The sequence below is a fragment of the Dermacentor albipictus genome, chromosome 1 (genome assembly GCF_038994185.2).
Source record: "Dermacentor albipictus isolate Rhodes 1998 colony chromosome 1, USDA_Dalb.pri_finalv2, whole genome shotgun sequence".
Lineage (NCBI taxonomy): Eukaryota > Metazoa > Arthropoda > Arachnida > Ixodida > Ixodidae > Dermacentor > Dermacentor albipictus.
Window position 1 is genome coordinate 136,567,026 of NC_091821.1, and position 14,830 is coordinate 136,581,855.

Genomic DNA, 14,830 nt, shown 5'->3' on the forward strand with positions numbered 1-14,830 from the left:
AGGCATCTCCTTCCAGGAAATCCCCCTGCTTCAGTCGAACTATAGTGTACTATAGTGAACTATATAGTGAACTATAGTACACTATAAGTCGAACCGTGAAGGCGTTGCCGATTTCACTGACAATAGTTGATCCGCCGATCGCGTTTAGTCATAGCGGCGCCGAGGGGTTGTTGACGCGCCACCTCAGGGTTCCTACGAAACGAGTCACCGCAGCAATCGTGGTAGGCTTCCATGGTTCTCTTCGGGGAAGCTCGCAACGCTCGCAGCTGCAGCTGGCTGAGAAAATGTTGCCACCTCGGCAGGCCATTCCTAACAACGGGACGGCAACGCGATATAGCGAAGTATAAGACAATTACACGAGGGAAACGTCTTACCGTCTTAATCAATGTAAGGGCCGCACCCCCACTTGACAGCCAATAAAAAAAAAAAAAAAGTGGAACCGAGAATCAGTCGCGTTCGTTGCGCCAATTATTCCTATCACGCACAACAGCGAATTTTCGCGCGTCCCTACGAGATGGCTAGAGGAGGCAATAGCCGAGGTTTGCGGCACATTCAATCCTAGCAGTTGAAAGAATGAGATTAAATCGACCGGTCGCATGTAAAGCTCGTCAAAATCGCGACAAAAAGTGTGGCCTTCACACGGGTCTATACGTTAATTATATCGGTCATGTAAATTGCAGTAAACATTCGCTTAATAATTAAAATAACCAGCGTAGTGTAATGCACGGACCATGTAAACCTGTATATGTCTCACTGGATGACCACGAGCACTCGCTGTCACAATGATGACATTATTAAGAACACCGGCAGCAGGGGCGAACGGTTCGTATAGCCGCGTGATTCACTGCGACTCCGAAAATTAGATTCATCATCATATGCCTATTTTTATGTCCACAACACGATGGCCTCTGTCAGCGATCTCCAATTACTCCTCTCTCTTAACTTGGGCTACGCGATCTGCAACACTAGGGGCGCGGAAAGACATTCCGGGAATGAAGACAGCGTGCATGAAGCCATAGCATCCCTGGATCATTGCACGCACCCATGATTGCTAACAATTAGATACGGCACCCGGGCCGCGTAGGCGTCAGCCGCGCACAGTCATTCCCAGACACGACAGGGGAGAAGGCGCGCGCTCTCGTTGCTAAGTTCGCGTTTGATCACGTGAGTGCGGGGGAAGATAATGTCCATCAAGCCGCCATCGTGTTCGGCTCACAGTTAGTGTTTTTTCTCGCCTCCACAGTGTACGGGTCGCTCACTTTTGGATCGCTCACTTTCGGATCGCTCACTTTCGGATCGCTCACTTTTGGATCGCTCCACAGTGTATGGATCGCTCACTTTTGGACTTCACAAGGAACATCACCGCGACGACGACAGCGAAAATTTGCCTGGATTGTCGATATAATTCCTATCGCAATAAAAAAAAAGTGGGGAGGGGGGAACATGCGTCGAGCGCGTTTCTACCGCGGCTGCGGACGTCGCGCTGCGCACTGGCTACAAACACACCATGAGCACCAACTACAAAGCCAACAATGGACAAGTCACTTATCGGTACTTCACCAGAAGCCGTCTGACGCTCAGTATAAGCACCAGCGGCTATAGATAACACTTGGCGCGCGGGGAGACGGCGCACGCAATCCACGCTGTTCCTATACTTGCTCTCGCGTCCTTTCGCGCTTTTGAGATATCGCTGTGTCTTACTTATTTACTGACTTATTTGTTTATACACTTGTGTATTTGTTCGGTTCATAATTTCTTACTCTATAGTCCTTTATTCCGGCGCCGGGAAATAAAAGGACCCAATGGCACAAGGCATGCTTTGACAAGTAATGAAACTATTGCTTTGTGGAGTCACATTGCTTTATGCTAACAATTCGTTGTGTTCCGAAATTGTTATATATTGCGTAATTTTTACAGATGTTATGTCTTCTCAACTGACCTATCGTCAGGAAAATATTTCTTGACTGCATCTTTGTATATTAACGCTTTCACAAGGCGTTACATGTTTTGTTTTTATTTATATATATTTGTGTTACTTAATGCGCGCAAAACACATATATATCCCTAACGCGTTTAACTGAATCCGCGTGTTTCATGGCTCATCCGGGAGACGCCAGTCTCTTGGTGACGCGAGGGGAGTCGGGCGGTGAAATCGAACTGTCTCCTACTATGAGGTCCTGTAAATACTCATGTATAAGGCCGTCACTTCAGTGAACAAGTCTTCGAGGTCACGCGAAGTTTCTTCAAGTGCAACAGTTATTAAAGGTTTTATATGTGTATGTGGGTGGGGTTCGGAAAAAAGCTGGTCCCCCCCTCCCTCCCACGGAATATGAAATCTTTCCGCCTATGTAAAATAAATATATCATAGGTTAATGAGAAGAACTGCATATAGTTTCTATTCATCTCGACTTATTCAGACTATTTTTGAGGTGCATTTGGTGTACTTAACATATTCGTTTTAGGACATCAGTTCGAATCAAATGAAATATTTATTCGACATTGTGCGTACAATGTCAGCAGCACGGGTTTGTATTAGAAAAGTCAATGTGCACCCAGAAACGCCCAATGAAGTTTTTTTCCGTGACGTCTTTTCGCGCTTATCATTTACATGCAGCCTTTGTTTAGAGCCCTTGTGTGAGGGTAACACATTTTTTTTTCTCATTGTCACGCGAAATATCCATAGCGACATTCATCATGGCCATCGGCGCGTTTCAAAGCGGCTGTCTGAATCCAAGTGTGTCACGCTGTTGGTTTCTGTGTTGTGCCCCTACAAAGCTTCACCCGAACGTGGTGGTGAATGGAATGCATAACTTCTTCCAATTGGTACCTGGCAAATTCACGCATGCAGTAATTGCGGTACCTAGGCGCGTGTCAGCTTATAGCCGACTGCAGCTCGAGGGTCCACAGTAATACGGTACACTCACGCACACGTCAGTACACACCTGCGGCGGTACGTCGTGCGCTTAGAAGCCGCACGGCGGCTCGAAATGAGCAAATTTCGCGCTCCTCGCTCCACTCGAGCTGGCAACGCTGCCTGGGCGCCGCACCGCGCGCTGCTGCACGCTGCACTTTCGATTTCGAAGTCGGTCACATTTACGGGCGCGCGTCGCCTAATTTCCGCGCTTGTCTACATGGTGCCTACAAAAGTACGGACACCAGTGGATGTACGCGAGCGCGTCTGAAGTGTGGCTGCAAATCCGTTCGTCGTGCAGTTCGCGGCGCCGCCGAAGATGTCCCGGTTGGCTGTGCTCCCCACTGTGCGCGCGCGCTCATTAGCGATGCAGGATCTTGTCAGCGGGGTGAATTTCCCCCTTTCTCGCGCCCCACCGTATCCGCCAACGCTGGCGCTCTTCGGCGTGTGTGATAAGTGCACTGATCCAAGGAGAACCGCCTGGGTGTTGGCCGCGTATAAATGCCACAAACTCGCCTCGCTGGCGGCGGCGGCCGACAGAACGCGCTGCCAGTCGCAAGGTGACTATAGTCTCGCCCGGACACGATGGGCGCCGCCGGCCGCCTGCTGGTGAGTCCGCGCCGAGCCCCTGTTGACACTCGGCGCCGCGTGTACGAAAAAAGCGGAAGCGCTGCGCAGAGAAAGAAACTTGGTGGCCGCGCATCGGCTAGTTCTACAGTTTTCATTCGAGAACTTGCAGGCGTTGGCGACGTACGTGTGTCGCGAAGTGGTGTAAGGTACGCGGCCGGTTTACTCCCATGGCTGGAGTCAGCCGCGCGCGCTGGAGCCCTTTGTGCCTAGCTCAATTCAGCTTCGTGAACTCAGTTCCACCACTACGTGTTTCTCACGTACGGTACGATGTCGAACCTGCCTTCAGACCTCGAACACATTAGAAATGTGTAATACCTCCAATGCCACCGTTTGTCGCCGCAGGCGTGTACTGACGTGTGCGTGAGTGTGCCGGCAAGTTGGGTTTGCCCACAGTTCATACTCGTGATTCAGTTTACACACAGGCCCGTGGCTGAGATGAGCGCCTGTGCCAACACCGCACAGGCACTCATGTACTCGCCAGTTTTCATTCGCCCCCCCTGTGGCCTTGCTCTTGCTTAGCCGGTGTAAGTACGTAATCAAAACTATACGAACGGCGCCACGTATTGTTCGTAATGGCAATTAAATGTAGCTTCTATTTTACGTTATTTCTGTATGTTCTACACTGTTTGGTCCGCCTTGGATATTACCTTCTGATGTATACGGTATTTTGTACCATTGAGTCGTTAAGATTGTTTTCGCTGTATTCTCGTAGTGACGTTTTTATAGCGGTATGCTGAAAGCAATTCCTTCAACGAGGACAAATGCTAAGTTCGCGGGATTCACTGCTCGAAACGATGGTGAGTTGTTTGCGAGAGCACGCGGATGATGTCCCGTAAGATTGTGCTTTTTCTCTCAATATAAAAGATAGAATAGCCAACAAAATTCGTGCACCTACACAACAAAAAGCACTTTATTTGTGGATTCTATTCATTTTGCAAAAAAGAGGTGAGGCGTGCAGACAGGACACAAGAGTAGAGAAGTGGAGTAGGAAGGCGTGCAGACAGAACAGAAGTGGTTCTGCACGCCTCACCTCTTTTTTGCAAAATGAATTCTTACCAACTAGTTCAGCTTTCTGTTGCTCTAAGATTATATTCGTAGTTTTTCACAGTGGTCGTAATCATTATCTCTCTGTCGTTTTACCTGTTTACAACGCTTTTATTCCGATTTCTGTCGTTATGTGGTTTCATAAAACATTTTGTATTTACTGAGGGCGATCGCTTAGAACACTCGCTCGCCCTCTCTTTTTCTTTTCTTTATTTCTTGTATGGCTCGAGCGTGGATGACAGTGAAATACTGTTATGAATCACCTTTGTTGACATTTCAACGCTGAAGCCACCGGTTCTGTATTTCCGGCCGTGGTGACTATGTTCTTCACTCAGCAAAGCTGTTTACGCCCTGACGGGTGATTTGAGTTGTGATAACAACCCCAGCCACTCCCGTCACACAAGAAGCTTTCTTTGAAACACTCATATAAGAAGGGTTGCTGCAGAATACTTACACTCCTTCGTAAAGGTATAAGAAACAGGGTCGTTCTGCGCTAAGAAGGTGTTACTACACCGTATATACCAGCCCTCTATAACGACCCTATTTACTTACTTATTTATTTATTTTATTTATTTATTTTGTGTGTAATGCTATGACATGAGCGAAGTGTTTACAGTCTAGGTTGCATGAGTGGCATGCATGGGGCCCCCTTCCTGCGGCGTTTGGAATCGGTGTAAGCAAAAATACGTCCGTAAGTAACTAAATCCACTGAACTCCTGCGCATTCCTATTTGAGAATTTAACGCGTTCCGTGAAATGCGAGTGCAAAATTACTGCAGTGTTTTCTGTAGTTTTTGAAGAGTATACAGAGTAGGAATAATCTACCAGGGGTTTATTTTATACGGAACACTTCTTTCTTTAAAGACACTGTCCTATCAAAGTCTCTGCCGTTTTTGATGATAGGCTACGTGGCTAGGAGGACATTATCAGCAAGGAAAAGAAATCGATCGGTAACTAACTTCCTAATTATTAAATTTCGGGTACTTGTTGTAATTGCGAAATTAGCATAAATCCTATAGTACAACTTTTGAAATATGTGACCTTAAAGTGTGCTACGAATTACGCAATAGGGCGTTCCAGCTGACAGTTGCATAAAAGCGTACTTCGAATGCTTCGGGACGCTTTTAACTGGAACGCCGCTGCATTTTTTAGCAGTTTTGCGGTCGGATGTCCTGAAAGTGGTGCTAGTCATACATGTGCCGAAAAGCGCTTAATTAAAAGTTAATTGGCATGTTTTTATTCATTAGCTAGACTACTGATGAAAATTTTCTTCCTGCTAATGTCCGCCTAGCCACGTAGCCTAAATGCAATAACGGCAGGAGCATATATAGATAGGACAGTTTCATTTAAAAAAAAATACGTTCCGCATAAAAATAAACACCTGGTACACTCAGTGCCCTAGTGGAACAACGGGAGTTTCTCGTTATATTAACAAGTGAGATTTTACGGCGATTTTACTGCGTGTTTGCGCACGCCGTGGTCTGCTAGACAGGTTCAGCTTAACTTCATGTCTTTTCATTAAAGTTTATTTTCTTCTAATGTTTATCTCTGGTGTCCCTTTACGTACTCATCAACATAAGATGCCGCTGTTAATGCTAGAAACACTCGCCTATTTGTCAAAATAAAATTTAAAAAAATATCAGGAAGCGCACATATTTTTATACTCCTAAAAATTGTAGTGCCTATTAAAAAAACCTGTCAAATGTTTGTTTGTCAGGTTGCTGGTCTAAGCTTGCAATATTGGCAACATTTATTATTGTTTAAGCCCTTATCAGATACAAGTGTTTCCTAGCTAAATATGTTCAAGACATCACCACAACAATTACGTAGGACCAATCGATACGAAGGTAACAAATGGCTGACACCGCAACAATTAGTTCGCGAGACACTATACGGGATAATAAACTTTGATTTTTTTTAGAACTATATGGCCTGTTGCAGATAACCTCCTCGAGTTGGCTTATACAGAGAGGCGGACATTACTTCTACGAGAAATCGAAACACATATACGGCTAATTAAAGATGAACTGATTAACGTCGTAATTAATGAATTTACTCCACTTATTGTAATTTACTCATTGTAGTGGGTGAGTTTGCGAGGCGTATCCACTTCGATTGAATTTCCAGAATGATGCCAGTCTGGAGAAATGCGCCATCAAACCCACCGCAAAAATGCGCTGTTTTTTCGTTTCATTTAGCAAAACACTCTTTTATGCATTGAACCACAAAACTAACTGGAACGCTAATGTATTTCGTGCCACACTTCGGAAAATAATATCTGGAAACTGCAGCCATCCGGGAGATTCATTTCAAGAGTGCACGTCTTGCAAACGGCTACAACTCGTATGCTGCAATATATGCCGAAAATTAATTAATTAATAAATTAAATAGCTAACTTTTTTAATGAATTGAATATGTGTTTCAATTTATTTCGCTAGTAATGTCCGCCTCTTTGCATAATCTAGCTCAAGGACAAGAATGATGCTATTGGCCACAGACAATATTTTTTTAAATTCCGGAAAAGTTAAACATGATGACTAAATAGCTGAGAAGGGTGTTAATACATTTAGTTAGACACCCATCGGTCCGGTGGCCGTCTGTGGACGCTCTTCATAAATATATGGCACATTCCTAATTTTTTTTTTGTAATATGTTTTTCAGGCAATCATGCTCGGTGTACAGGCAATCATGGCGCACTTGTTGAAGTAATGCGCTCAGATTTGTTGCCCCTGCTTCGGATGATACGGCGAAAACACTTTTGCACCTATAAAAAATTGTCGCAACCCAATTCGCTGTCACTACATTTCTGCAATTTCAAGGGCGTCTTTTTTTAGCGCGCAGCTCTTAGGCGTCCGTTCCTGCGGTGAGCGTCGGCGTCCTAACTCGTAACCTAGCGAACGAGCACAGCGAAAGATGAGAGCGAACGCGGAGCGTAGCGGGGGATTAAAAAAAAAGTGGTGATAGCGAAGAGAGCGCGAGGAAGAAAGCGGAGGGTGAGGGTATGGCGAAAGCGTGAGAAGAAAAGCGTAGTGGCGCGCACGAGGGGGCTTTGATGATGGCTACGAGATGGCGCCAGAGTAGCGTGCGTCGTCTGTGTGGAGAAACAAAGCGCTGCGTGAGCGGAGGTTGTCTGCGGCGGCTGCTGTGTATCGCGCCCACGCGTCACCCACGCGCTGCCTCTCGCAATCTTCCGATTAGCGAGGCAGTCGCGCCCCACTTCGCTCCGTTTGCAACGTGCCGCTCGAGACAGATTGTCCGCACCAGCCAATATATCGCGTAGAGAAAACATGTATGCAGCTGCGCTCAAATTTCGCATTAGGGAGTATCGTAATCGTCGGGGAAATTTTTGGTCTTCTTTTGTTCTGACACTGAACTATTCAGGTGTAAGAGTGCTTGATAATTTTCTGCTCAATGGTCGTCCGTAAAAGTGCCCAAACATGGGTCTAACAGTGTAAACAGTAGCAGACATGAGATGTACGTGAAGCAGTGGCCGGAAAACGCGAACTTTAACGTCCCTTGGGATGTTTGTTGGCGCACATGTACGACCACATCTACCGTCTTGACTGTACCAAGCAGCATGGCACTGCAGAAAAAAAAAAGCACAATGAAATAAGATATTGGATGTCTATCTGGTTTTTGTTCTTCTGTCCTTGTCGTATCGTGCTGCTTAGTTCTATTATGGAGCTGCGTAGAGCTCTAGAGTTCTGAAACAAAAAAAGGACAGGCCATCTTAACTATCAAGATCTTCAGAATGCCTGCTCGGGCGACGCCCTGACAACTGAACGCAGTAGCCTGCATGTATGCACTTTCGCAGACACTTTTGGTCAAGTGTGAACAAGGTCGGGCCGTTTTCTGTCGGTGCTCGTTAAAGAACGCCATTTGGCCGGAAGCCGAGCTTACCTATAACTAGTATAGGCTGTTTCGCCGTATATGATTTGGCGACATAAGACTTCCTAGAGCGACAAGCTGTTAGCTTTTCATAATAGAGAAAAAAAAAACTGAGCTCTTGGTTTCCCTGATTCGTCACGCTCAGAGGCTGGTAACGTGCGTTAAAAATTCCGGTGCAGTCACGCAAATGTTTTTTTTCCCTTAAAGGGCCCCTGAAACGGTTCGGACAAATTTTGTAGGCGCGTAGGGTACAGCTTAAGTAGAACATTCGCACCACAATTTAAGTGAAACGTTACGTATTAATGGAGCTGGAAGCGATTGGAAGTTACCCTCCTCCCTAGCTATGCTTTTCCTCCTCAACTCGCTCGCCGAGCGAGCGGCGCTAAGCTCCGCCTTCACTGGTTCAGCGTCACGATGCGACGTAACATCGCTCACTTCCAGTTGTTTAGGAGCACGCCCCCTCCCGCGCGAGACCTCTTCGCTAGCCGCTTGGCCGTCGACCGAGAGCTATCGAAGCAGCGTGCGTTGCGAGCATTCTGTCGTAGCGCCGAACGTGTCCGGTACTCCGCTAAAAACAGGCAAGCTGGTCATTTCGGCAAATGACTGGAGGCATAAACTCAAGCTGATGAAGGAACTTTAGCGTAGACGTACGTGAGCAGCCTGATCGGTCTGCACGGTCCAGACACTTGCTGGCGCAGCGCTTAACCAGTCAAACAAAGCGCTAATATTGCTCTAACCAAGTGTAAAGCATTTTAAACATTTATAAATCAACGTGTTGATGATTACACTCCTGCGAAAAATACACACCAGCAGCAAAGAATACACTTCGTTGCTGCTACTGTGTATGGTTGAGCTCTGTGCCACCAGGTGGCTGCACCGTGCAGACCGTTCACATTTGCCCTTCTGCTCATCTCGTGGCTCATCCCGGCACAGTCAAGCGGCCAGACCCTGTCCCCTTGCGCTTGCGTTTGCCTCGCGGTTTGCAGGTCGCTAGGTTTGCAGTCCACAAGGCAACAAAGTCAAATCATAGTGCTCGCGAAAAGACTGAGACTGACTCTGACCGCGGAGCTCTCGTCAAAATGGAGTACGTTGTAACACAAGCAGACGACACTTGCTGTGTGCCGGAAGTGCTGAAGGGTACTAAAAAACTATTCTTGTGTGTTCTCTTTAAGTTATTTTCTTTTTACAAAAACAAAGTAACTAACATTCCAACTATTACGAGCATCATTTGTTCACCATAAAGTTGGAAAAATTATCGACCACGCGCCCTGGTCAGCCAATCAGATAGCTCGCCCATGTGACGTAATATGGGTTATTTGCATCATATGGGTAGGGGCGGCTTAAAATTCCGCCGAGCAGTGCGCTGCGATCGGCAGCGATGGGTATTTTTAAAACCTTATAATAAATTACACGCTTTACGCAGAGCACTTAGATGCATCAATTAATGATCAGAAGAACCTACTCTAACGACTCAGTACGTTTGTAGAAAATCGCCAAAATCGTTTCAGGGTCCCTTTAATGCCGCGGTGTAGCAGCGCCGTCAGCGGGATTCATCAAGCATAACATCCGCGAACACAACTTGTTTTGTACTGGAGGAACCGATGTACGGATCTCGCGAAAGGCTCAGCAGAATAGATTTAAAAAAAATCTACGTATACATGCTATGCAGGAACATTCTTCAGTGGTCACAATTAGGTCGGCGTTTGTGGCCTTCGCACGTGTAACTACACAACAATTGGTGCGCAACTCTAATTCGATTGGAAATACCTTGCGGCTTCACTGCTAAGGTGGGGTTGAGACTTTGCCTGGTCCGAAATATCGATTTTTTTATTTTGGACTCTTTTGATAGCGCATTTTTTAAAGCTTTCAAATATGTAACGCTCGGCTATAAACCACTTCTGATACACTTCGTTTTAGTTGTCGCGTCGAGCGGAAAGTGGGCATGCCTTGTTGTCGAGTCTCAATTTCGTACGAAGTTTTCATACCACAAAAATAACTTGTGTTTGACAGAAGCTCTTGTTTCGATTTAGCGTCTTTCTTTTTCAATGTAGTGCATTTTACAGCCGTTAGGAAAGTCTCTGTAGTTCTCGCGCGCTCCTCTTTTGTTTGTTTTTGGGGGCGCGCGCATTTCGGACAGTAGGTTGCGTCTGTGAAGGACCTACTTCGGACAGCAAGTACGGTTCGTCCTTGCTGCCCGTATGTCACACTGCTGCCCGTATGTCAGCTAAATATTGCGAATATGTCAATTAGTGTCTCGTAGAACATTGGAGCTATAGAATAAATATCCACAAGCTAATGGCAGTTTAGAAAACAAATAAGAAGCTTGTCATAGTGACAGTTGTACACTTTGAAAAAAAGAAAACAAATTCCCATATATCTTTTACGTGTCGACATAGTTCTAGTTCTACTTGCCTATCATGCCATTGTCCTTATTTCTGCAAAGTTTGAAAGCTCTGCGACTAATAGTTATGACAAAAAGAAAAGATACATTTATGAAAAATCAAAAATAAAAATAGCAAAGAACTGAAATGAGTACTTTTTATTTCAATTTTGTGCTTTATAAATAGCCCAAATTTAACAGATAACACATAAAAAATGGAAAAGCAGAAACGTGTTCATGACTCCTCTGATACAAATTCTTCCATACCACCTTCCAAAGCTTCACTCCAGCTTAACCTGTTGTGAGGGCAACCTTACGTGTCTGTTTTTCGCGAATAATAATAACATTATTATTATTATTATTATTGTTGTTGTTGTTGTTGTTGTTGTTTTTGTTAGGCAGCGTGCACTTCGAACGCTCGTCACAGTATGTCGGGTGACGAGAGACTTCAAACAACGTGGGCCATCTGTAACTTTACATAAGAGCGTATGCCTTCCAGTTCTTGAGTACGCCTCCGTGGTTTGGGGCGGCACTTGTAGGTCATATTGTGAACTTCTCGAAAATGTCCAAAAAGAAGTTAACTCCATCTATATTTTTCACGCATCACGCATCTCCATCTCAAGTTCACGCATCTATATTTAAACATCGACTATGTCAGAAGCCTTCCATATCCATAAAGCTAACACAGACACTCACGTTAACTATACCCTCATCTGTAGACGCAATAAATCGTATGTTCTTTTTCTTCACAAATTAATACATGAAAAAATCTGCTGCTCGCACTTGTTTTCTATGTTCGTTTTTGCATTCCGCAGAAAGGCACAAGGAAACAGCACACCTTTCAGCATCCAGATTTTTGTGACCCTTACCTAGAGTGCAAGAGACACATAACGCCCATTAAGAGCGGCTGGATATCTTCATGCGTAATTTTAATATTTTCCTGAAAGGAGTTGCAGAGGTATTTCAATAACTGAATAAAAAGTCATATCTGTTGTGTGTTCCGTCATTATGTAATCTTTTCTTCTGTTTCTCGACGTTTGCTTTGTATTCTCTTCGTGTACACATATTAAGCTCTGTTAAAATCTTAAAATCTGTATTCGCGGAATTATTATTAGTTTCTTTATGCGTGCGCGTGTGTATATGTGTGAGTGAGCTTGCAGTGTTCTAATTGTGCATTGTTTTGCCGAGTGCGCCAACACCAAGGCCTTCGAGGCTGTTCCTGGGCACCTCAATAGACACCTTTTATTATTATTATTATTATTATTATTATTATTATTATTATTATTATTATTATCATTATTATTGGAGAGACACTTACCCGCGCAGCGGTTGATGTATGCTTAGCGGTATACGTAGCTTCCATACAAATGGGGCGCAGAACATGCCGACCGGCGTCGAAAGGCGATTAAATTTCGTCTCTTTTACGACCGTCGCGCCAATTCGAAGGACTGCAGCGGCGATTTCTACATTCCGTTACAAGATTTGGAGCATACGATACGCGCTGACCTAAATACGCAGGCGAGCGCCAGCCCTGGTCCCAAGCGTTTCCACAGTCCGTCAGTGCAGGTGACAACGGTCCGCTCATGAGCGAACGCCACATGCGCGCCTAATTCGGTGTATGTTATTGACTGCGCGCGTTATCGCAATTAGAGCGGCGGCGGCTAAGCCGATTTCCTGGTGCTTTCGAGGCCGCTCGTTCGACTGTCCGCGCCCACGGTGGCCGCCGCAGCTGCGGCGAAGACCGTGCGTGCGCGGCGCCGGTGGGCATTCGGCGCCGGTGCAGCGGCGCGCATAAGGCTGCTGCTTCCATCGCGTGTCTCAGTACCGGCCACGGCGTTCGAGCTCGTCATGGTAAGGCTTCACGTAAGAAGCTTAATTATTGCCAATTGCGGAGGCTGCTCTCTTGCCCCTCTTCCGATCGTTGATTTCTCCTCGTCTCCTTGCTTTTTTTTTTCTTTCTTTAAATGCGAAATACCTTCCTGTATAAGCGACGATCTCCTACAAATTTTGCGTCGAAATCCGCTTCGAAAGAAACGTCAGTGAGCCGACTCGATGCCGTTCAGTATAACGTGGTCATTGTGCTATACAATTAGAGGCCGGTTATCACGCGTATAGAAGCTAAATGAGAACCGAGACACCATGGGCGTGCTTTCGGTGAAATAACCCAATATTTTCTGCTACACGCTTTTCGTGATTCAGTGCGTGCATGCGTGAGACAGTGCGTGTGTGAAGCGCATGTTCGCACTCGTGGATGTGCGTTGGTGCGCTTGGAAATGGGTTACATGCAGCAATAAGCGCCGCGTAAACAACAACAAAAAAAACGTGAATTCTTATTAAACCCTCCACTTGTAAAAAAAAATAAATAATGATATCTCTTGTTAACTTCATACGTGACAAAAATTTTACAGCGTGGCCCGGCGGCTGCAGGTATGTCGCCATCGTATATATATATATATATATATATATATATATATATATATATATATATATATATATATATATATATATATATATATATATATAGAGAGAGAGAGAGAGAGAGAGAGAGAGAGGAGAGAGGTCATCCTTTTGAAATTCTGAACAAAGTTTTGGATATAGTTGTCCGTGGTGCATAGCGCTATTCCGTCGTTGCGGCATATATTTATAGGGAAAATTGGACTCAACTTCCTCGACAAATTAACACAACGATTATCCAATTCAGTAATGATATTTCAGTTACGACTGGCCTACGGCATATGTACACATTCATGATTTAGGGCTATCATTATTAGAGGCTGTCTTATTTTGTGATATTATTTAGCGCGAGTTCGCCTCAAGACATTTGTGGCCGAAGGCTCGCTCTTATCTCTTTCGACTCGGAAAATACTCGACGATTCGCACGCATTGTCGGGAGACGTGACAATATGGCCTGGCAATATGGCAATATACCGGCGCCCTGCGCCGAGTCAGGCCGCTCGTCGTTATGATCACCATTCTGTCTTTAGTTCCACTGCACTACAAATATGCCAGCCTCGATAGCATTACAAAGGTCTCTCCTATAATAATCTTCAATTATCCTTGTCTTGCGTCAGCCGACTGCATCCTACGACGGCAAATTTCTTAATATTATCATATCGCCTAATCATCTGCCGTCTAAGACTGTGTTTCCCTTCCCGTGGCACCCATTCTGCTACTCTAAACACTAACAGACCACCAGTTATCTGCTGCACGCGTCACATGACTTTCTGTCATATATGCGCTCTCGGCCATTTTTTATTCGTCCGGAATTTCCCTTATAAAGCTCGCAAAATATTATTCAAGTAACTTTTAGGTAATCAGTGCATTTCCAAGCTGACAGCAGCTCGCCCATCGGCCTGCTAAATCAAAGACACTGGCTAGCCTGCGCTTATAGATCTAATCAAAAAGAGAGGTGGGACATCTGGATGAGCTGATACGGTCGCCGATGTTGCTTGTGATGATGAATTGCTTTATTTGCTGGAAGTAAACAAGAGCACAGTGAATGGGCTAACGGGGAGAGAAATGTGGTTGGCTGTACCCCTTACAAAAGTGACTTTAGACTGTCTATAGAAAGTCTATAGACTTTCTATAGACGACTTTGCCTTTCCATAGATTTGGTCTTTTGCTGATACAAAGTCTATAGACTGTCTATAAACGAAATTCGGTAAGGTTTCTATTTCTTTTTGTCTACTCGCAGTCTATAGACGGTCTATAGAAAAATGTCGATATAGTGTTTGTTTCTTTTTTGTCTACTTCCACTCTATATACTACATATAGACGAGAGGCGATACAGTCTCTATTTATTTTTGTCTATTATTTGTCTATAGACATTCTATAGACGAATGTCGATAAGGTTTCTATTTCTGTTTGTCTATTCACAGTCTTGGACAGTTTATAGAAAAAAAGTTGATATGGTGTTTGTTTCTTTTTTGTGTACCTCCCCTCTAAGACTACCTATAGATGAAAGTCGATGCAGTCTCT

General features: G+C 45.0%; 1 protein-coding gene across 1 annotated transcript in view; it reads left to right on the top strand.

Moving 5' to 3' along the window:
• Positions 1–3,384: 3,384 nt before the first annotated feature.
• LOC135911793 (uncharacterized) overlaps positions 3,385–14,830 on the top strand; it is a 44,282-nt gene continuing 32,836 nt past the window's right edge. Inside the window, exon 1 of the mRNA XM_065444133.1 lies at positions 3,385–3,520. Within this exon, the coding sequence (XP_065300205.1) occupies positions 3,497–3,520 (24 nt within the window). The 5' untranslated portion in view covers positions 3,385–3,496. The remainder of the gene's footprint in view (positions 3,521–14,830) is intronic.